This window comes from Battus philenor, unplaced genomic scaffold (genome assembly GCF_028537555.1).
Source record: "Battus philenor isolate CCGP_79_NKW_IND1 unplaced genomic scaffold, ilBatPhil1.0.hap1 SCAF_5, whole genome shotgun sequence".
NCBI classification, from domain to species: domain Eukaryota; kingdom Metazoa; phylum Arthropoda; class Insecta; order Lepidoptera; family Papilionidae; genus Battus; species Battus philenor.
In genome coordinates, this window is record NW_027181715.1 from 12,420,457 (window position 1) to 12,445,936 (window position 25,480).

The 25,480-nt window shown below is 33.2% G+C and overlaps 1 protein-coding gene and 1 long non-coding RNA gene across 2 annotated transcripts; one reads left to right on the plus strand and one right to left on the minus strand.

Annotated features, from left to right (window-relative positions):
- Nucleotides 1-1,185: 1,185 nt before the first annotated feature.
- On the minus strand, nt 1,186-1,832 carry LOC137929764 (uncharacterized). The gene is made up of 2 exons (XR_011108851.1): nt 1,657-1,832; nt 1,186-1,266 (listed from the first exon to the last, which is right to left on the minus strand). It is a non-coding gene; the product is annotated as an uncharacterized lncRNA (long non-coding RNA).
- A 14,589-nt stretch (nt 1,833-16,421) lies between these two features.
- Nucleotides 16,422-25,480, plus strand: LOC137929910 (gustatory receptor for sugar taste 64a-like). The gene is made up of 9 exons (XM_068773039.1): nt 16,422-16,445; nt 16,503-16,689; nt 17,999-18,208; nt 19,235-19,342; nt 21,607-21,774; nt 22,736-22,919; nt 24,072-24,237; nt 24,931-25,020; nt 25,427-25,480. Exons 1-9 carry the CDS (start codon nt 16,422-16,424, stop codon nt 25,478-25,480), a joined length of 1,191 nt encoding a protein of 396 aa, XP_068629140.1.

Consider the following 25,480-nt stretch of genomic DNA (forward strand, 5'->3'; position numbering starts at 1 on the left):
TAGTATGGAAATTAATATATTGAATATTAATTTTTTCTTATAAAACTTATGGTATCGCTATAACTTTGGACAGTACAGGCAGATGGCTAGAAGATTCTGTATATTAGGGTTGCTTAAAAACCTGCTTGGTATTATACTTTGTATCCTACTAAATGTAAACTGCTAATATACAAATACATAAAGAAATATTGTAAAAAGCTAGTGAGTATAGTAAGGTAAAGTTGAAGTATTTCATTTGCACTGAAAAATTATTTAGCGCATTCCGAATAGTAACTGTTGAAATATTTCTTCATAATCATCGCAGTATTTCTTACAAGTTGCGATACAGAGGCAAAGCTCTTCGTAGAGATCTGTTTAAGTCCAGCCCAACGAAATTTCGCTGTAAAAAGATCACACCTGTATTGCTTTGCAATTGCTACTGTCACTATATTATCACGGCGCTTCAATCTTGTAGCAGTATATTCCGGAAAGCATAATCTATGGACCACGAGCCAGCCACTTGTTTAAAAATAGTACTCGTAAACAGTAGATGTTATATGCTTGCAGGCATATCAAAGCAAACTTTACCCGGAAGCAATAAAGTTCATTCAACGATGTCAGCTAGTTTTTTTTCTAACGAATTACTTGTAAGATTAAGAATCGTAAAACTCACTGCTAAATTATATTACAGATTTTTCTTTATACATTTAACTAGATAGCATAGTTAGTGTTTTTTTTTTTTATTTTAAATTTGTGTATGTCGGAGAAATGTCCTCAGTAGTGTTACAAAAAGCGTGAATTCTGTAACTCTGATATTACTTACATTATTTCTGTGACTATAACATATTTATAATACAAAACAGTTTCTAATAATCTTCTCATAGGCAAAAGCCTCCCCTAAAGAGGATAGAAAGTATAGGATATAATATAATCATCCTCTAGAAACTTATGAGTAGAGACAACCCTATATAATTAATGCAAAAACTGTGAATTATATGAAAGTGTATCACAGGAATCTAACCTGCGACCTACAATCGCAAGTCTCACTTCTCGACCACTGGGTTACCACTACTCAATATTTATTTAAATCATGCATATCGCCGTAGGGATAAATATAGCTTTTTCTACTTGAATCTTTTATATTATTCAGAAATAATTTCCCATTTACATGACATATTCTATTGATTGTTATAAAGAAACATATACTACTTTCTAAATCTATTTAATGTAAAGGCATAAAAAACTGATTGCTTCTGTAACATCTGCTTGGGTGAACCATGTGAAGAACTGAAAGGAAATACATGTAATTAAAATACCTTTGAAATCTTTCAATCAATAAAATGTTTAGATGAAAAGTAAAGGGAACGTGTGTATATATCGGTTTTACAATAGATACTAGATATGCGATGCAGTCAAAATATGGTATCTTTCGTTGTAATTGGACCGAGTTGGATTGATAATAATCGATCTTGTAACTCTTCCTTTCCGCACGACCGTAGCATTTCTTCTACCACTTTTATTTGATACTCTGTGTCATGATTTTGAAAACATCTGTTTCTAGGTATTTATGATTGCACTTCGCTGATTTTGGTGTATATGTTATTTAACATTTACAATAATCTTTAATTAAGATTTAATCACTCGCTTCGGTGGACATATAATAAAATAAACGTTTACCTAAATTTCCTTTACAAATGGCACGTCGTGCATGACAATGGTTGACGAAGAATTGATATCCTTTCTTATACCGGCTGAACATCATGCAGACCGGTTGGGTGTCTACGATAGGCAGGTCTTCGCACACCGCCTCGCAATCTTCTGCCGGCAAAATTCCACGTAAAGTGAAGACTGTAGAATAACTAATAATATATTATACTAATATCAAAAACCTCACATATATATTTTTTAATCTACAAGAAATTATATACGTATAATCTAAATACAGCAGTTGACTCTTTTTGATTGATTAAACACAATTCTCCAAAAAATAAAATCGTTTAAACAAACCACAAAATAGGACATGCGCTGGTGCTACCATACGTAATAACTAACTGTTTAAATTTAATAATAGTTTCGCTGAAACATTAACGGAAGAGCGAAGTTTCACAATACAAGCGAAATGTTTTACTTTAAACGAGACTCCACACCTATTACTTCGTTGTACGGAAAATTAATAACGTAGTAAATGTTATCTATTTTTTCACCTACACTAAAATACGTAATGATTTTTTTATGAATTAGGTTTTTAAGCAATCTAATGGATTAACATAAAAAAATCAATTTTAAGCTGATCTCTATATAAAGGAATGAATCACGATTTTATCTATACAGAGGATTATTGGATAAAAGTGTCAAAAAGTTTAAAGTGGTAATCATCCTATATATAAAAAATAAATCTTCATTTCCCTTAACCACGCTATATCTAGAGAACAAGCTTACCGATTTCTGACCTCTTTTTTAATTAATTTTCTAATAATTGGTTAAAGGTTTTCGTAAAATAAATAGAAAAATGCATTGAAACATAACAAAACTTAAGGACTGCAGAAAAAACTTTGCGCATTTGATAGGTCGCTTAGAACTTCACGCGTTTGACAATTTGTGCAGTGGTAGACTAGAGGTAAAGGATCGAGACTTGCGATCGATCGCAAATCGCGGGTTCGATGCCCGGGAAGCGACCACATATAATTCACAATTACTACGTTCGTTATATGAGATTGCCACTTCTTACTAATTTCCGGAAAACGGGAAGCAGCGTTCACTGCGTACCATAACACCACAATGCAAACACAAACCCGCCTGCCAAGCGTGGTGATCGGTGAATCCCATCACAGATAACTATGGGGGAGGCTTACGCGCAGCAGTGGGCGTATTTCATATATCATCTATTTCTGAAAACAGTTTGACAATTTATGCTTTGCATAAATTTAATATTGTAGTTTAATAACTACAAAAATATTTATCGATAACAAAATTAACTTATTTATCTCACATTTAATCACAAAAATATGTTATTATTCTGAAATATATTGCATTAAATATTTTTTTAGTTAAGAATATGATAGACTAATAACTTCTGACAGTATAAAATCTATCGAGACGTCTAGTAAATAATAAAAATAATAGTTTAAAATAATAATGAAAATAAAAATACAATAAAGTTATATATATATATATATATATATATATATATATATATATATATATAACAATAAAATAAATCAAATTACATACATAAACAATCAATTACAATTATCTTTCCCTAGGAATTGTAAAATACTTTGTAAAATCAGATATATAAACTAGCTTTGATTAAGCTAACTTTTTTTATCAACCTTTTGCATGACTAACAAAAAACACTTGATGACTAGCCAGTGTGTAATAGTTAATATATAATAAAGGTTAGTTGCTCGAAAAAGGAGACCATTATTGGAAAAGAAAAGTGTAAAACTTCAGACACAAAAAGAACACATACGAGAATTTGATTTGAAAAACGCAAATGATGTCAGAAACGTGATTGGAAGAATTACAGTAAACTTTGTACATGATTTGGACAAACATCATCTCTTTCTATGGCTGACCTAACTGCGCTTCTTATATATGTCTTAGTTAAGTAAAACCTCTTCAAAAGTTTTTTCATTTCTGTCTTATAGCTTTATCTCTGTTATAAGGGTTCTTTTTTCTTGAAAACCTTGTTATACATCGTTGCAATACAAGAACTAAATTGCTTTCATACATAGTCTTTTCATTCTATCAAGCCGTAGATCAAATTGTGTATTTTATACTTTTATTTTATTTATTTGACTATAAACAAAAACTTAAATTTAGCAGATTGCATAAATACTATATAATTTTGGCTAATACTCAAAAGAGAAAATGTGCAATAAGCACTAAAATATATACATATATTTTGTCATTTTTTTTTACAGGTTTTTTTATATGTGTAAAAGATTAACACCAAATTACATGAAATGGTCACACAGCATATGTTAAGTAATATCCAGTGATCCTAAGTACAAAATCTCGTCAAAAAATCTGACTCAGAAGGACGAGGCAGTTCACTAGTTTTATTATTTTCTCAATACAATCATTATCACTTTACTAAGAAGAACATAGGACCCTCAGAATTGAAACGATGTAATATATGTAGTTTATAAGATATTTATAATAAAGGAATTTAAGCAAATATTGATTTCCAAGAAAAGAGAATCGGGTTAACGAAGAATTAGGCCTAGTAGATAACTCTTGAGTGAGAGATAGAGACAGCCAGATAAAAGAGATAGAAGGAGCTACGATTATTGGCGGCTAAGGGGGAGGACTAGAGAGATTGTGTGTAGTATTAAACTAACAGATGCAAGTAATACTTTTAAACACTTACTTGCTACAATTGTACTTATCGCAAAATTTTTAATCATAACATAGAATGTCTTTCTTCTCTTTCAATTTTCTTTTAAACGATTGTGTTCTTCTATAAATGTTATTCGGGTTTTTATAAAAGTAAAATAGTCTGCGCGTGCCGTTGCAGTTTTCAATTGCAAACACCAATAAAATCTTGCATAAAAATGTAATAAAAATCATACATTATTTCTTTGTTCATGGCTGTTAAGATCCTTTCTGCGATTAATGTCAAGAATATAATAATAACTATCTAAAATATCTGTAGCTGCTTAAATATATTCCATGATTTTATCATATAAATTAAGAAACGGATAGAAAACCTCCTATAGCTATTTTTGAATAAAAAAAATGAATTCCGTTTAAAAAAAATCTGAAAGAGATTGTTAAAATTATGACGATTCCACATTATGAAATAGTAAGGGAGAAATAAATAAAAATCCGTGTCAAATCGCATACGATATTTAACAATAAAAATGGTTTTAAATAAACACTTTAAAAAAGTAACTATAAAAAATAATTCGTGGATCGTCTAACACATTAGTGATATCCATATAAAGTGATCACATACGTCTACCAGCAAGCGTGGCGTATGAATTACATCCGAATGGTAGACGAACAATCTTGTTATAGTATTCGGTTGTCGCTGGATGCATGTCGCTTCCAAACGGTCCTATTGGAAATCCATGAGGTGTCCTCTTCTAGCTGTGGAGTTTCTACACTTGAAATGGTGATAACGAAGTACTTTGACCTATTGAACTAAGCGACCAGGAAGAAATTAAACGTAGTGAATTTGTGTGTATTGGAAATAATAGCAAAATTTCTCTATAAACTGTTTATCATGTAGGAGTTAATATCAGCTCATATCTAAAAGGAGATTCTAAAGCAGCTTGAACCATTTAAAATTTAGTTAGGTAAATTGAAGAACCAAAATCGCTTATCTGAAGTAGCAGTGGGATGGGCACACATTTCTTGTGCAACCGAAGGCCGCTTGAGCCGAAAGATTCGCGAGTGGAGATCAAGATTCGGCAAACGTTAGGTGGGTTGGTATAGGAATGGCGGACCGACGACATAGTTAAAGTTGCGGAGAGTGGCTGGAAGCAGACAGCGCAACATCGGCCATTATGGCAACCTTCGAGAAAGGTTTATACTTTATAGTGGGCGTTTATTAGTGGAAAAGAAGAATAAGAGGGAAGACTGGTCGGTAAAGCAGAACGCCCATGTATTACCAAAAGGCATCTCTTAACCTGCTAAGCAGGTAGCCCAGAGCACCGTATGCAGCTCCTATCCATATATATAATTTGGCGGTGACGGTTGTGTGATTCGCATTGTTTGCCGCATAAGCGTTTATCAGCGGGCTGGTGGGTGGTGCATTTTTTGCCCGACTACCACTACATGTGCGGAAGTGGCTAAATATTGGTCCTTTTCTTACTTAGAATGGACTTCCGCGAGGTAACGCCTGATTCTATTAAATGTTCCTATCTATACTACGCGAAGGACCCAGCATCTGCATAGAGAATTTATGGAATATTATAAATTACTTACAATATATTGACATATTACAACACAGATGATCTTTCCTTTACAGTTTTTTCCTGCTTCTTCTCCACAACTATAACACACTGCGAAGCAGAGTAGAGTGAAAAATAAATTAGAGTTAAAAGAAAGTTGACGATCAATAAGAGTTTTACTAAAAGTTAGGGTGTTGAATAAATTAATTTTATCGTTATCTTGTCTTTATCTCTTGTAGATGAATGATATATTGTATGCATTTAAGGACGGTGGAAGTATATAAAATATATTAAATATTACTTTTTTGACTGAATTGATTGATAAACAAAAGTTTTTTTTTATATATGTATTAAATTTAAGCTTGTTTTTAATACTCTCTGTGTAGATAATTCTGTCAAACTCAAATTTGAAAGAATTATAAACATTTTAATAGTATTTATGTAAAACACCTTTGTTAAAAAATAATATGTAGTATAATAATATTGTCATAGGATTTATATATGTTGAAAACTGATGTAGCATTAAATTTTATTGAACGATGCGTGTTTTAATATAATTAAAATCTTACTTATTCCATCACTTTCATATGTTTTAAACTTTTTTGGTATGTAAACACCATTAATAACATTTAAGATTGCACATTCATTGTTCTCGTCGTCACAGAAATAAACTTTGGCTTTGTTGCAACTGACTCGTATCTTTGTAGGACAATATCTGTATTGCTCTCTGCTTATCTAAGATTTATCTTGGAAATTTATGTTTGTTTACAAGTAACAAAGGCATTTGAATATTAATTAAAATTTCATCAAATAAATATTGAATGTGAATGAAGTTTTCGGGTATCATTATTATCGTATCAGACTTAGAACGTCCACAGCTGGACATCCCCTATCCCAGCATCTTCCGACGACCTAAACCAAGCCATATCTTGGAGAACTTATTGGTCCATGGTACCAAATCCAGGACCTTAAGGCTCCAGCGGCCATCTATTCTGTGAGCAATGTAGCTTGCCCACTGCCTGTTCAACTTCCTAATCTACTGGGCACTGTCGGTCTCCTGGTCTCCTCGATCTCGTTAAGAAATACCGACCACTGTCCATGGTTCGTTAAGCAAATGTGGGCTTGCCATTGAGGCCAGAAATGAAAGACCACGGACATTGTTTAGCTTCAAATGCGTGTAAACGTCGGTTAATACAGTCTATAGACTATAAACGTAACACTATGTTTTTTTAATGAACTCAATCTATGAGATATAATAAATGAATCAACATTACTATGTACGCAGAAATCTTATTTAAACTTTATTTAAAATCAGTAAACAACCGCAATAGTTTAAAATGTATGTATAAAAGTTAAATACATTCGATTTTTAAAGTGAACAAATTTCTTTATTTTTAAAAAATCTACGGAGAGAACTACTTAATACAAGCAGTTATTATGGATTCTGTACACAAAAATTTCGCCACGACTTTTGCTTTTCCCGTTTGAGAGAATAGAAAATACCACGTTGCCATGCTATATTTTTCTATTTTATTTGGGATATTAATCATAAAATATATAATAATATATAATAATAATATTAATCATAAAATCTAATAATTACACAATCAGCGGCGCTATTCCCCAAGTGACATAAAAAAAAGAAAAAATTCCAGTACATTGATTAAAAAACAGAGAGGTTACAAAATTATAGAGAAATACAAAAAAAATTTATAAATATTTAAAGGCTAACGAAATGTTTTACTTAAATATTTTTTTACGTAGTCCGACAAAATTTATGTGAAGGAAACCCATGAATATTTTGATTAGCCAAATCAGGTACCTGTTATACAATAAATTCGACTTCAGTCTTACATTTGTCTAGTTAGGTAGTAAATATCACACAATCGATGTTTTGTCATACATAATTCAGATTTTTTCTCGATAAACAAACCAAGCTATGAAATTGAAATATTTTTCCTCTTGGCAATCATCCAGCTGACTCCAGAAGCAGATAAATGATACATTGAAACAAATATTGATTATTAAGTTAATAAATAACATTACCTACATTGATTTCTTTAGTTTTTGTTAGTATATCTAATGGATTTAGGCGCTATTTTGCGGAAGTCCATCCTAAGTAAGAATAGGATATATAGCTACTTCCGCCATACAGCAGTAGTCGTGCAATAAAGTGCACCGCCCGCCATTAGTGCCAAACACAGAGTCAAACTTTACTTTGTGTTTGGCACTAATCGGTATAACATTACTCCTGAGGATGCCCCGTGGAGGGGTGAAACATGTGTTAAGTGATTACAGAACGGTGGTAGTTGTGTAATTCGCATTATTTGCCGCATGCGCATTTATCAGCAGGCTGGCGGGCGGTGCATTTTTTTAGTGCACGACTACTGCTGCATGGCGGAAGTAGCTACGTATTGGTCCTTTTTTAATATATATAGGACATTATATAGTGACTTAAAATACAATTGAGTTTCTTTGTACGCAAAGAAACAACATTTAATGTTATTTATTACCCTTGACTGACAGCTCTTACATATGTATTTCATTATACTATCATTATACTTTCATTATACTCTAATACATATTTAACTTTCGACCACCACAGATAACATTAAAGATAATTAATATTAAAGATAACAAAATTATTATCTGTACATACATAAGTATTTCCTTGTTATTTCTTATGTTTTACACAGGTCGCAAGCTATTCCTAATCATCGGTTAAGATATTTTTAATAATGCCTAATAAATTTATAGACACAAAGATCAGGAGAATCAATTATCCAGATAATTGATTCTCCTGATCTTCTATCTAAAATATGTTATTAAGTTTTTTGCAAGACCTTTTGACATAATCCACGTACATTTACATAGATAATACATAAATTATATTTTTTTTATTATATGTTTGGGCAAAATGATTATATTTTGCGAGCGAGTAATGAAGTCAATATAGACATAATGATACATACTTGGCCACATTTCTTTTGGTACGATGCCAAACTCTAATTTTTTTTCCGGCTACATATATAAATTTAGTTATCATTTTATATGTAACTTAATATAATCCTTCAAGTCAAGATCTTTCATACAAATAAATAATGACGTCACAGATTTACGAATATAAAAATATTAAGACAGTTAAAGTGTTTATAAAAATTATTTGGTATATCTTATTAGTAGCTATTCTCTAGATCTGATTTCCGCCTTGTGAAGAGGTTTACCTGAATGGCCGCTCCTAGACGTACGCTGTGGAGGTAAGTCTAATTAAGGTGAGTCTCCCTGTGATGCACAGTTGTGCCAAATCAAATAGTCGATTAGCCAAGGATGATGATAAATGCTCGTATTTGTACACACTCACTATTGGTTGCAACGGTGAAGGATTCTTTCGAGTCATGTTTTTTCTTCGAAGAACAGAGGGACATTTTTCGCTTCCGAGATGAGGTTAATGTGCCGTCGCTGATGGGGTTGCTGTCGTGTGAAGCATATGGTGGCGAGTATTTTTACCGGTCATTGTCATTTTAACAAACATCTAATAACATTATTTTGTGGTCCCCGCTATTGGGCACCACCCGTTCCCTTATCTAGTTTGTGGGAAAGAGACGTTTTTTTATCTTTTAATATTTTTTATCACTTTCTTTTCTTCTTATTTCCATACTCTTCTAACATTGTTCACATACTCTATCTTTCTATTTTATCTAACTTTCATTTCTAAACTAATAATTACCTTCCATTCATTACATTACTTTACATAATTTATATTTATTTGTGCCATTTGAAATTATTATGCTTTGCTAAATTTTTCCATTTATGAGACTACTCATAGTTTTTATTTTTTTTCCTAACATTTAATTATTATTATATTTTTATTGTTTGTTATTTCTGTTGACTTGTTTTATTTCTTTAATTTTATTATATATTTTGCTATTTTCATTATAACTATATTTGCATTAGGTATTACGGATAAATCGTAGAAAATGTGCGTGGAATAGGACCGCCGCTCACGTACTACTTCAGTGCACGGCGGTAACAAAAATCTTACAGAGCTACCCATCTCGGATAATCGAGGTGCCTCTCCGAAATCGCCGGCAAGATCAAGGGCCTGTCAACCCCGACGCAAAATGAGCGCAGTGCTACTTAGTTGCAGCAACCAGTCCGCTGATGCAAGACAAGACATATGCTTAGCCTTGCAACAAAGTGTTGATTAAAAATTGTGATAGTTTAAGTTGTTGAAATCCCACATAAACCCATCCATGCACGTGAAAGAAGAAAAAAAAATTCTTGCTTGTGCTTCCCGTAATCAACAGCACAGTTTTATTAAAATTTGATTTCTGAAACTTACATAGAGAATTGTGTAACTAAAGTATATATTTTTGTATCAATGAAGTCCCAATATCAAAAAAAAAAAAACAATTGTGATCGTAAAATATAAAATCACACTGTGATAGTTCCCAAACAAAAATGTAGTTATATTCAGAACAAAACAAGTGTTTATCACGCTAACTTAACCTATAAATCTAAAAAGGGATAAAAGTAATCTATTACGTTTTGTGCCAGAGAAAGAAAAATATACCTTTTTACAAAGCAGTTCTTTTTTTAATAGAAAACAATTGTGCTACAATATTGCGAGTTATTAATAACGTTCTCATGTTGTAAAATGAGGTACTATAACCATGAATGTTATGAGAAAGTTATATTGATTAATAATAAAATATGTCTCGATTTATCTGTGCAAATTTGCTATACATAGGCTCCCACATGGATTTCCAATAGAGCCGGCAACCATAACAAGATAGTCTGTCGTCCTTTTAGGTGGAAGCCATACGTTACGCGTGCCAATCCATGGTCTCCAGTCCAAAACTATAAGACCTCCTCTCTGGTTCATAATTAGAGATGAGAGCAAAAATAAAAATAGGTAACTTCGCTTCTCTAATGGACGACGACCAATTGCGCCCATCAAAGGTTTTTGAATCGAAAATAGTACAGTAATAGTAGTAAATATTGTAAAAAAATAACGTGCTAGCTAAAAGAAATAAAAATAACAAAATGGATTTGAAAGTAAATAAATAAAAAAAAATGAATCAACACTAATACGAAAATTTACCTGTGATACAAACTGTGATCTAAAAGCGACGACGAGGGAAGGAAAGGCGATGAAAGGATAATATGTAAGCGATGGAAAGACAGATATTGTGAAAGACGAAAGGAAAGCACGTAAGAATTTGTGAGGTATAGAAGGAGAATGAGAAATAAATTGAAGCGAGAAAATTATTAACGCGAATATGTAACGCGCCATACATGGCAGGGGAAATGAAAGGTCTCTAAAACGGGGTTCATATTTATAAAAAAATATAAAACCCCAGCGGTAATCTGTTTAGCGCTATGTGGCCTACCCAAAGCCTCTTCAGTTTACTAATTCACTGGGCAATGTAGGTTATTTCTGTTTCTCTACAGATCTTTTCGTTCCTAATTCAATCTCACAGAGGAATTCCAAACATAGCCCTGAAAAAGGTTTATTCAGCGACTGTTAGACTGGCAATGTGGCTCGAAGTGCGACACCACGTTTCATTACCGTAAATGGTGACACACATTAAGCCCTACTAAAAAATTTCTTCACTATGAACCTAGAGTTTTTTATACAAGTAGAGATTGAATAAAATTAATTAACTTCAATGATCTTGTTATTGCCTGGTTAATAGAGTGTAAGTGAAGAAGTTAAGTTTTTATTTAATTTTGTAAATTCATATTTTACAGTGTTACAACGTCCCTAACAAAAGACATTATCTATATTAATATTACTCACAGCATAAAAATTCCATTTTTAAAATTTACAAAATTATGGGACCTTATTTACTATGGAAGATTTCTCATCTTTAAACAATTGTATTATATTTAAAATAATGTACTAACGAAATTTTACTTGCCATGGATAGACATTAAAGGAACCTTATTATTTGAAGTAAATCTAAGAAATTATTATTAATTATGTTATATAAAATCATTGAAATAATCTTACAAATTTCGTAAAAGATATTTTAGTTTTCTAAAGTAGCATTACAATTCAAACAACAAAGGAACATAAAGGAACTGGACGAATACTCTTGTCAAACCAATCTTGTTCTGAATGAATACCAAGCTGGATATCAACTTTATGTTTATTGGGGGATAACCTCAGTATTGTTAAAATACACTTTGTAACTTCAAAGTAAGTTTGAATGGGTATTCTTGTGATGCACATGACTTGTTCTCCTTCATGTAATATTATGTTTTTGGGTTTCCGTTGTGGTTATATTTTTAAATTAGCATTTTAATATTAACATAACTTTTGAATCGTTTGTGACTACACGTTGAATATATCACAGGTTGATTTGTTTGAAAAATAATTACATTTTTAAAGAATAACTATTTATTGTTCATTGCTTTTACTCATGCCGAAAGTTTTCTGGTTAAGTTTTCAGTCTGCACAGGCGATTTCTTTTTGAACTATTGTAATAATAAGGAAATTTGGAGTTATCGCCAACGTGGTATCTTCAGAAAAAAATATTACGATTTTCCACATATTACATCCAACCTTCGAAACGGAATCCTGATACTCTCAAAATACCACCCTTTTTTAATATCGTTCAACCCTAACTTAGGAGGGACAGAGTTTTTTTCAATTCAATAATTTTTTTCACCTCTGTTTATATTTTTTACTATCATTTTTTCTCCTACAATCTCAGTCATACATTCTTGTATTTTTCTTCACAATATCTCACATTCCTGTCTTACTACTCTTCTACACTACATTACCTTTTTGGTTTTCTTTCGCTCCTAAAATATCACGGTAGATTTGCTTCTATATGACAGTACAATTTAACTCTTGTATTTGGAAATATATCTCGTATTTGTCTATCTAATTACATTCTTATACATATTTTATAATTTTTAGTTATAATATAATGCGTGAGCATTGCAGATTTTGTAACATTTTGTACTTTTACAATCTGTACGACCTCTTTTTTTAATTTAAGGAACGAAGAGCAAAATGTCTGTGGACACTTAATAATCAATTTATTAATATGATTATAATAATATTAATAGTAAGAATGTCTAGACTTAATAGTGCTTTTAAAAATTCATGGCATAAATTAGATTTTATTAATTTAATTTAAATTATTAGGTATTAAACTAAAGCTAAGTGTCACTTAGGAGAAATCACGAAAACCGTAAAAGAACAGTAACCGATGTAACCGAGAATATTCGTAAGTAATAGTGGTAAGGCCTTATAGCATGAATAATGAATGGCCGTTTTAGCTATAAGGTTCTGGAATGGAAATTGAGAAACTGCAAGAAGTCTGCTCACAAAGAGACCTAACAGACGACCTTTTTAAGACGGTTGAAGAAGTCCGAATACAGATAAGTTCTAACCAATCATACAGAAAACCTACGAGAGATTCCTTGATTCAGCTGTGGTGGTCTCACGGCAGATATATTAATGATGGTTATGAAACTAAAGCAAAAATAATAAAGGTTGAAATACACGGTTAAAAAGTTTGAAAGAAAAAAGTAACAAACTGTTTTTTTTTTGTTTTATCGAAATGGTAAGTAAATAGGAATCGAGTTTATCAATTCGTTTAAAACATTATACGATAATGGGTCTCCGTTTGAACAGCGCGATCTAATTACAGATTTGACATCCATTTCGACTTGTGGTTCTTTGCTAATTGAACAGTTTCTTTTACACAATTTTGGGACAATAGCATCTATATAATCAAGCTTCGAATTAAAAGTAAGTATTGGAAACACCGATAAGATCCAGTATTTTTTTTTTAATTTTTACTTATTATTTAGTTGTTTGTACAACGCTAATTTACTTATGAGTCTATATATGTTGTGTTAATATCTAATAACTATGTAGGTTGATGGATTATTTTCTCTTTTGTTATTCGTTTCAATCGATAGACGCTCACTGCAAGGCATAGGTTTAAAACAACTTTACTAAGTTGTCAGTTAACTTAGTAAGGGGGCTATTCACGTCGCTTCTACCGGCTCACTGTCGCCACTTGAGATCCTTTTGGTACCAACGGCCATCGATTCCACGAGCATTGTGTCTACTGCTACTTCAGACGATCAATTCTTAGACCTACATCGGTTACCTTAGTTCTTCTGCGGATCTCCTTCTTTCCCTTTCTCTCTATTCGATCTCGCAGAGAAACTCCGAGCATAGCTATCTCCATTGCTCTTTGTGGTCATTAAGCATTTTATAAAGCCTAACGTAAGCGATTACGTGTCGGATATATAAGTATATAAGATATATAAGTAATCAAGGACAACACACGTTGGTCAAAAATGGGCTGAAACAATGACTGACATGTTCAGTGAATATGTGTGGACCATAAAAGTTCTTAACGTTGATTAGAAATAAAACTTAACGATGATCTGCTAAAAAAGATAAGAATACAGGTGTTTCACTAATTTTTATGTTGTATTCTATGTTTTTAAAAACTACGAAGATAATCTAAAGTTCATCATTAAACATAAGAAAAAGACAAACGTATGAATAACCGATGTAAGAAAAAAGAAAGTGTGGAAAGATTTTATCTTAAATCGTAACGAAATAATCACCTAAAGTTGTAATTCTTTAATTAAGTATGCATTATATATTTAAGAGAATAACTAAAATAAAATTTATTGTTTGAGACATTCCGATTTAAAATTTCTACATAAAACGACTAAATATTCCTAAAATTCTTCAAGAATAATTTCCTCGCGGCCCTATCCCACTTTCTCAATTATCACGAACTGTAATTATCATATTTCAACTAAACTTTCCTTAAGAAATTCTAACATTTTAATGATGGTCATTGCGACATTTCTCCGATGAGGAAAATTTAAATAATCCACAAAATTTGATCTTATTTTTATTTTTCTTCAATATTTAACTTTTGAAATATTTAAAGAGAACGTAATAGCTAGCTAGCATATTTTATAGCATTCTTACCCTTTCATTAATAATAATATACTAATAAGTTTTATTGAGATGAGTCTATAATAGATGAAAAAATATACCTAAAGTGTAATAACGTATGTAGTTCGTTATTATGAATAATTATGTCACCCATCTCTTTAACGTGTCATTCCGTAAAAGCCTTCTCTTTTCAACTTGAGCCTACCCATTCATATTTCAAACTTATGGATAAACTCAAATCTATTATGACAATATCAATTTTTCATAATATTAACCATATTAAAATTATTCGCGGTATAGACATTATACACATGAAATAAAATAGCAACAATGGAAAAGAGTAGTAAAGAGAGAAATGGACTGAAAATATTTAAATTGGACATTTACTTTTCTTTTTTAATCATAATACTTGTCACTGAATGTCGTGATAATATTGATTCATTTGTATTGACTAAATTTTAGAATGTCTTTATAAATCATCAGCGTGAAATATATTAAGGTAATACAACCTAAATTATTTAACAACAAACCAAAACACCCTGTGACTCCTCAGGAATGAGGAGATTCGTAGAAATATTAAAGCTATTGACATGGCCCGGCGGATTGCCAAGTTGAAATTGCAATGGTTTCGTTACTTTGAGCACAGAATTGGTAATCGCTGGATACTGAGTAGAGATCACGGTAAGAGAAGCATAGACCGGAGGATGGATCCTCGAGGTTGACAAGCGACGTTGTTAACGTCAGAAGACGTTGGGTGTAGGCCGCTTCTAACAGGTCGCATTCGAAGGTTATGATGAATGGATATATATGTCTTTCAGCCAAAGTAATAATAGAAATAATGATGATGATCAATTCTATGCTACAATAAAATAAAATAATGCAGCACGCACACTTACCAATAGGACTTTAGAATAAGCGTTCTAAAGGGCTGTTTAACTAACGTGCATGTATATAATTATATTATTCGTCCATGATCGATCGTTCAGAAATCTACACGAATATTTTCAAATACATTTGATAAAATAACTAAAAGTTACTTACTTAGTTTTTGGTACAAACTTTATCTGATTTAATATTTTATATACACTTAAGTGAAATCAATATTTTACGGTAAACATTAGTACTCTCTACTCTGTGTAAGTCAACGGAATCGTATAAAAGTATTTGTAAACACAATATTTTAATGTCTTTTAATAAATATACCAAAACAAGAGAGAATAATGTGAGTTGATTATTTTTATCATCATTTTAGCGACCTCTAGTGCTGTACATTGGTTTGGATTTCCAATAGAATCGATTGGAAGCAACCCGTATCTGGAATTTTCTGACGACCTTCTTCTATCTGTCTGCCTTATGGCAGAATATCCCACGCTGTGCTCGCTGCTCCGTGGTCTTGCCTCCTGAAACTCAAGGTCGAAGAGGACATTTCATCAGCTCGTTATTTGACCTGTTCACTAACACTTCAACTTGCTGATCCGCTGGGCTATGTCGATTGTTCGTCTGTAGATCTCCTCAATCATGATTCTATCTTGTAGATAAATCTAAGCATATTCCTCTCCATGGCTCATTGAGCTTCTATGAGCTTAACCATGAGGCCCAAAGGGAAATACCGAGTGAGTTAATCGTATATATAAAATGGAAAATTTGTTGTAGTTAAAAGTTTTTTCCAGGAGTATCTTCCGTTTATAACAAGGATATGGGCGTATACAAAGTATATCGGAATACCGGTTTACGGTGGAAATCTAGCAATGAGTTGGGCGATCATATTACTATCATCATTAGTGTGCTTGGAAGCATGTGCTATATGGAAGCTAGTTCGAGCGTTGACTGGAATTTCGGTATACACAACAGCTGGTCGTGAGTTACTAATACATTTAATTAATTTAAATGCACTATAGACATACAAAGAAAATAGTTTTGTACTTAGAACGTAAGTCAACATTTTATTACCAGTACACGATCGTGTTTTTAAGAATATAAGACGGTGTAAATCCGAGCATAGGTTCAGGAACATTACTGTCTCTTTTTAAATTACAACAAAGAATTATTTAGGTCTTAACAAATATCCGTCACAGTAGTACCAACATTAACATCGCATAATAAATATATTGTAATCACTCTGATCAATTTTGATTATGTCTCACCCGTTTTTTATTTTTATTGACAATGAATCAACATTTACGAATATGAACTTTAGGAAAATGTAAACAAAATTCTTTTATCCATTACTGTAAATTATCAAGAAGTCTAGAATAAAATAATATGCAAATCTTCATTCTTAGCATGGAAAACAGTACATGGTATAAAGATGTTATTTTTGTTCCATGGATAACTGTGTGAGCTCCAGGTCCATCGAATTGTAGGAAGAGGAACCGGATACGGTCCTCATGACTGATGACTCGCGTCTCATCTTCCTATCGAAGTTTTAAACAATCCTAGCAATGCAGCTTCAGAATCCCATTTCAGAAATTAACTAGTCTGCTCATATTTGACTTAAGTTTTTCAAGTATGTTGATAAGTATATAGCAAGGGATAGGGATAGGAATTACAGAGAGATTTTGCAGTTACGTTTGCTTGTACCTCGACCGTATTCAAGTGTATTATATTTATTTAATAATTGTGAAACTAAATGGTAACTAACAAAATAAAACATCGAAGTTAATGCTATTAAGGGTTCCGTACCAGTCGGCTTACGTGACCATGATTAATTTGAGACTGCACCATAAATATAACATAAAACAAGGAATTTAAACAGATATTTTGTAAGTGGTCAATGTCTTCACTAAAGAGGGGAACAAACGTCATGTAAGGAGACATAAAAATGTGATATACATATCTCTTGTATGACGTAAATATTACATTTCATATTGTTTATGGTGGTTAACCGCTAATATTTAGCGCAAGAGCACGTATAACTCTGCATCGTATAATATTAATATAGCCAGTTATTTAGATCTTGCTAAAACTAACATTTGTCAAGCTTAATATAAAATCTATTGTAACCTGTAACTTCTTACTTATTTACTTTTTTCGGTCTGTTTGCCAGTCGCAAAAGGCTGCCTTTTCCAGCCGCTTCCATTTCAACCATCTCACTATTTTCCAGACCTGCCTTTCTTACCTTTCCTACTATTGCCTTTAAAAACCTAACTTCAATATTAACTTTCAGGTAGCTTAATAGGGAGATTATCCGGATCAATATTTTATGCGAATGCAATAACATCGCTGATACTCAATTGGAAATTCGTCAGTGCATGGAAGGAAATCTCGTGCTATTGGTTAAGAACAGAATTGTCATCAGGCTTGCGAATAACCCCTGATAGGTACATTAAAAAAAGAATTAGTTTGATCCTGAAGTTTGCTGGCGTATGCGCTTGTGGTAAGAAATACTTTTGAAAAATCTTTCTAAATTTTATTTTATGCCGAGAGACGAGATAAAATAGTTTCACTTAATATTAAATAAAACTCTCTTTATAATGACCATTTAATGCAACTGCATACAATTATTGCATTTTAAGCGTTCAGCTTGAGGTTCACAATATTGTTTTCTGTGTACAGCAAGCTCCTGGTATATAATACGATCTTGAAGTATATATTTACAAACTTACGGCATCCAGATTTACACGTTGCGTTCTTGCAATGATTTAAAATAAATATCCTTAGAAACAATGAATTCGATCCATGGTTTACGAGGAACATACACAAATATTTGAACACAAAGTAACCGACCGTTAGCTCAACGGACGAGGACTAAAACCTGCGATTTTAGGTCGCGGGTTTAATTCCCGGGATACAGTGTTATAAAGTTCACTCATTTTTTATTAATGATAAAGGATTGCCATTGCTCACAACAAGTTTCCAGAGCATAGACAGCAGCGTCCTCTGCGTACCATAATACTACGCAGACATCGTCTCATCGCCTGCCACGCGTGGCAATTATGGTATATCCTCTCATATATATCTTTGGGAGAGGCTTCTACCTTGCATTGGATGTATATGGGATGAAACGATAAAATATCAAATATCTCACTTACTAATCTAAAATGTAAAAGAAAAAACCCGTGCTTTGATTGCTGGGGATAATATATAATAACAAAGATAATATAGTCTTGTAATAAACAGTTTATTTATTTTATTTAATATTCTTTATTGTACACGATAAGATACATAATATACAGTTTATTCTAGATAAAATATCGTATCTTTGAAGATGGAGCCTTATTAAGAAATCATAAGGTAATTAGAAACAAAGTCAATGAATATTGTGTTACAAAGTTTTCGTAGTCTTTTGGCTATATCACGTACCGATTCAGCATTCTCTAGTGTCTAATACTAATAATAAAACAACGTATAAGAGGTTAGGTTTTAATGTAATACAAGAGACGTTAATAAAGTTTGTTTTTAGTTGAACATATAATGAGTATGGTGTCAGCAATTGGATTCGATTATTGTTCCCTCGACGAGTGCTTTAAGAGGTATATTCTGCTTTCTCATGGATTTCTGTTACGACCACGTTAGTATATATTTTTGTTAATTACCTACAAACGATGTCTTTATCTTATATTGTTCATATACTTCTAGAGAACTGTGAATGGCAGACAATATATATTTTAAATGTTCTGCTATTGGAGATAATATATGGTGATTGAAATAACTTTACAGGGATAGGCTGTACAGCTCATTTGACAGCAAAAAGTTCTAAAGCTTTTATATCTCTTTCAAGTCACCCTATATAAAAAGATCACTCTTAAATAGGTACCATTAATTTCTTTTTTTATTTAAATGCGACCGGTCAATAGCTCTTAACAGTACAAAGTGTGTTGAGGCAGATAATGAACAATTATTAATTTTTATATGTAATTATCTGAATTTAAAACTAAACTTTAAATTAATTGACAACAAATAAGGTGTATATAATCAGTGATAGCCCGACGGTAAGAAAAGAGACTTGAGGTAACACGTCGCGGGTTCGATTCCTGCGATAAAGTCATATATGTAATCACACTTTGTACATTAATTATGTAGTATTGCCACTGCTCATAAACAAGTTTACAGAGGATGAGTAGAAGTGTCCTATGCGTACCATAATACTATACAGGAGTCGCCAACCCGCCTGCCCAGCGTGGCGGGTTTTGTGGTCGTATGGTAATAGGTTGTCAAATAATAATATCTCCCTTCCGCCTTTTTGTCTTTTGAATTTCGCGGCTATGTACAAAGCGCTACAGAGCTCGTATCTGGCAATACTATACATAATTTGAAAGGTCTTGACATAACCTACAAAACGACGCTATGCATGATTAGTTTGGATATTGCGTTCAACAGTTATAGACGTGTAAACATGGAGTTCACTAACGCCGAAATTCGCGCTATTTTAAAGTTTTCCTTCGTTAAAGGCAAATCCGCTAGATAAACGTTCCGTGAGATTAATAGTGTTTTGGGGGATGGTAGTCTATCACTTCGAACTGCGGAGGAATGGTTTCGACGATTCAGAGCCGGCGAAAACGACACCATGGATAAGCCAGCCGGCGGAAGACCTGTGACGACAAATACCGATCAAATCATGGGCTACATCGAGTTAGACCGGCATGTGGCATCTCGTGACATCGCCCAGGAGATGGGAGTTAGTCACCAAACCATTTTAAATCATCTGCAGAAGGCTGGATACAAAAAAAAGCTTGATGTTTGGGTGCCGCATGATTTGACGCAAAAAAACCTTCTGGACCGAATCAACGCCTGCGATATGCTGCTGAAACGGAACGAACTCGACCCATTCTTGAAGCGGATGGTGACTGGCGACGAAAAATGGATCACATACGACAATATCAAGCGAAAACGGTCGTGGTCGAAGGCCGGTGAATCGTCCCAAACAGTGGCCAAGCCGGGATTGACGGCCAGGAAGGTTTTGCTGTGTGTTTGGTGGGATTGGAAGGGAATCATCCACTATGAGCTGCTCCCATATGGCCAGACGCTTAATTCTACCATCTACTGCGAACAACTGGACCGCTTAAAGCAGGTGATCGACCAGAAGCGTCCAGAATTGGCCAACAGGAAGGGTGTAGTGTTCCACCAGGACAACGCCCGACCACACACTTCGTTGATGACTCGTCAGAAGCTACGGGAGCTCGGATGGGAGGTTTTATCACATCCACCATATAGCCCGGACATAGCGCCAAGTGATTACCACCTGTTCCTGTCCATGGCGAACGCCCTTGGTGGTGTAAAGTTGAACTCAAAAGAGGTTTGTGAAAAGTGGCTGTCCGAGTTCTTCGCAAATAAGGAGGGGGGCTTCTACGAGGGAGGTATTATGAAGTTGCCGTCTAGATGGAAACAGATTATCGAACAAAACGGCGCATATTTGAACTAAATCCGATCACTGTAACACTTTTTATAAAGCATTGAATAAAGAGCAAAAAAGCGGAAGGGAGATATTTGACCAACTGTTATATTCCACCTAAGACATCTTTAGGGAAAGCTTTTACCGTCTGTGGACTGAAACGACGATCTGTACTTACACATTGAAAGCTTTATCTAACAAATTAAATCCAAAGCTCTAAATATCTAGTATATGTTTGTAATTTTGGAGACATTTAATGAATTACCTAAAACCTTTTGAAATAAATAAACCAAAATGTATAAGTCATAATTTCCATTTAATATATTCCAAGTATAATAACAAACAACGTTGCATATAACTTACTCTTTTGACGGATTGAATATACCTCTAGTTAATTAATATCGTATTTACCTAATACACTGTTCTATTTTTTAATATTACAGAGGAGTATACTCTATGGTTTGCTGTACCGATATTTTTTCTCAGTAAATTGGCAACCGTTTTGTGGAATATTCAAGACTTAGTTATAATTTTAATTAGCGTCGGTCTCACTTCTCGTTATTGTACCTTAAACAACTATACATGCAGTTTGGTTAAGCGTGAAAATCGAGGTGGATATCATAAGCATGTAAGTATCTCTAAATATATACATATATATACATTTGTATGTATATACATAAACATTATTAACATCAAAATATAAACGGATAAGGTAAAAACAGACAACCATAACATGGAGAGAAAGGATAAGGTAGTGGATAGTTAATATGTACATTGTATGGGATTGTACAATAATTAAATCAGAAGGTTGCGTGTTCAAATCACTTCGGGCTCACCAGATATGGTAAAAGATTAGTTTAATATCACCCAATTAAACTGTTGCAACTTTAGTACTAATAGAAAGGAAAGAACTGAATTTACAATACAAGCTAAAATGAGAAAAGCGGGTCATGCAAGCAGAAGCCGTATTTAGTATCTAGTCTGCGCGGGCGCATCATATGACCGTCGCAGCCTTCACAGGTCACGATGCGCGGGAAGAGGTGCAGTCCTTTATATTCGCGTACCATGCCATTGGTATATATGGTACAATCTGCATAAGCGGAGCGTATTCATATATCGCTATTATAAATAAGGCGTTGGTCCAATTTGAAGCAAATGCTGTTCGCCTTAATTTATTACTTAGTCAATAACGGCAATTGGTTAAAAAAATAATATAATTCTACTTCCACAATTCATCTCTTCGTAACCTGAGTTGATACTTCTATTGCGATTTGGGCTTCCCTCATTCTTCTTCAATATTTTTATTGTATGCCAGGATCATTTATTCGATAATATTTTTGAATCGTCCGACAAATGCATGGAGAATTTATTAAAATATATATATATATATATTCATATTCGAAGTTTAAATATTTTTTTTGGTCGATTTGGTAATTAGTAATTCATAAGAAATATACGCAAAATTACTAACATTCACAGAAAAATTATATAATTTTCGAAAAACTGGTAGGTGTTTCTTACCTTGTATGGATAAGTTAAAAAAATCGCTATTTGTCATCTATTTGAACGAAGGATACTTTTTGCAGGTGAATTTTTCAACTTGTTATAATACAAGCACATGGCGTAAGCTCCGTCAAGCATACGCCAATCATGCGAACTTAATACGTTTACTGGCTAATCGGCTTGGACCCTTGATTTTATTATCAAATATGAACAACTTGTATTTCATTTGTTTACAGCTTTATTTTGGAATCAAGTAAGTATCTCGTATATAAAAAAAAGTCTTAAAAAGTTTATACTGCGCGACTTGTTCATGGATTTCGGAACGTATAATGAAGTTTCGAGAACTCGGAACTTCCCAATTATCATCCATTGTTCAAGATTACGTCAGTTCTTTTTGGCCATGTAACTAAAAATCTCCGTTACTCGAAGGAGATTGTCTGTAGAAAAGGTTTCGATTTTGAAATCGTGTAGAAAAGACTCGTTGATACGAAATTCAGTACTAGATTATGAATGCATCTATACCGTCTCGATTGGTTTTATCCATGTGAGGACATTTCTGACCATCACCGATTATACGTGTGTCAAGTCTCGCCATATTCATTCTATCACCAACCACATTCGACCCTTGCGAGGCGCGAAATATACATTAAATAATAATTGTTACACAATGTGAATGTGTAAACAATAAAATAGATTTAATGGAATCAGGCGTTATTTTGCGGAAGTCCATCCTAAGTAAGAAAAGGACCAATATTTAGCCACTTCCTCACATGCAGTCGTAGTCGTGCAACAAACTATGGATTAGTCTCTGTGTTTGGCACTAATCGGTGTTACATAACTCCTGAAGATGCCCCGTGGAGGGGTGAAACACGTGTTGAGTGATTTAATGGTGGTAGTTGTGTAATTCGCATTGTCTGCCATATGCTCATTTATCAGCGGGCTGGCGGGCGGTGCACTTTGTTGCACTACTACGACTGCATTTGCGGAAGTGGCTAAATATTGGTCCTTTTCTTAAATAAAATAGATTGTGAAGAGTTTTATCATCATCAACATTTCAGCCATAAGACATCCATTACTGTACATCGGCCCCCTGCTACAGATTTCCTATAGGATCGGTTAGAACCAACCCGCGTCCTACCTTTTCCGGTGATCTTCAAAGTATCACCTCTCTTGTCAAAGGACGTCATTCGCTGAGTTTGTAGGTCCGTGGTCTCTATTTCAGAACCTTAATTCTTGAGAGGCCGTCGATCCTGTACACCAGGTATCCTTCTAACTGCGCCTTCAACTTGACAATCCACTAAGCTACGTCGGTTACATTTAAAACAACTTTATATTATTAATTAAAATCCATCCGATAGGTAAATAAATAAGTATTTTAAATAGGAAGTATATGTGATTGTTTCAGAATTATGAATAGACCATGGATAAGTCGCTTGTACTACATAATGTCGCTGGGCTGGTTGCTATTCAGGGCCTGTAGTGTTGTTTTGGCTGGGGCAGACGTAAGCTTACAATCTCAACGTTCGTTACCTCATTTACGTTCTTGCCGGAGCTCTGTTTACAATAAAGAGGTAATATTTATTCGGTAGCTCTATTGTAATACACTCTCTAGATCATAAGCTCCCGGTTTTTTATGAAAAATAATTCCTCAACCCCCCTTTACACTGCAAATAGGTTGTTACAATGTTCTCGTATTTGTGTTAAAACACGCATGATTTCACAGTGTTTTGTTTTTTTTTATTATTTTTATAAATCTTCTCTTTTAATTAATTTTCACCGCCTGTTCCAAATTCAAACAATTAATGAATACTGAATATTTATTTAAAGGTTTTATTGTTTATTTACGCCGTAACCAGTTTTTAGGGTATTATAAGAAGACAGCCCAACGAATTAGTAAGTTGAGTAGTAGTAGGCAGTCTAAATGGCACACAGAACGCTAGAACTACTACCCTATTGAACTTTAAGGTTCTAGAGTGGAGAACACGGCAAGCGTAGTAAATGGCGTCTATCTTCAAGGTGGACAGAGAAACTTGTTAAGGTCGTCGAAAAAAACAAGGTTTATCTACCTGTTGGACTTGTTGGGAATATAGCAGAGGATGGTGATGATAATATTAATAAGATAAAATGTTTTATAAGTAACTAAGGGTACTAGATATTAGATACTATGTCATGATTTGTTATAAACAGTTAAATATAAATTGCCATTTGCCCATATAAATTAGGAAAATGGAACCTGTCGAAGTAAAATTTGTTACTGATTTTAGATAAAGAGATTAATATGTCAATTATCGCACGATGAAGTCGCACTAAGCGGTTTGGGACTTTTTGTTTTGTCCAGACAAACATTATTGGGGGTAAGTCACTCTTGATATAATTATTCAATCACAATATACTACAATAAGAAACTTTCATGAAATAAAATATTTAAATTGCTTCTTACTTTATAAAGGGAAAAGAGCTTGTATTAAGATTATGATTCGTAAATGTATCAAGAACAAAACTGTCGGATCACAATTGCACACTAATCATTGGCCTTTAAATACGTTGCAATTGCTAACGCTAATTATTCTTTCATCCAAAATTACGTCTTAACTAATAAACCCGCAATATTAAGGCCATTGCCGGTATTTTTGTGCTCCTTTGCTAAGTAATTAGAATTAAAAAAAAAATCTGCCACCAGACATCCTAAACTTTTAAAGCTTAAAGTTGATTTCTCGGTATAATTTATTACATCAAAAAATAATTGTTTTATTTTTCTAGGTGGTTGCAGCAATTTTGAAATACGAACTAATACTATTGCAATACGACAAATGA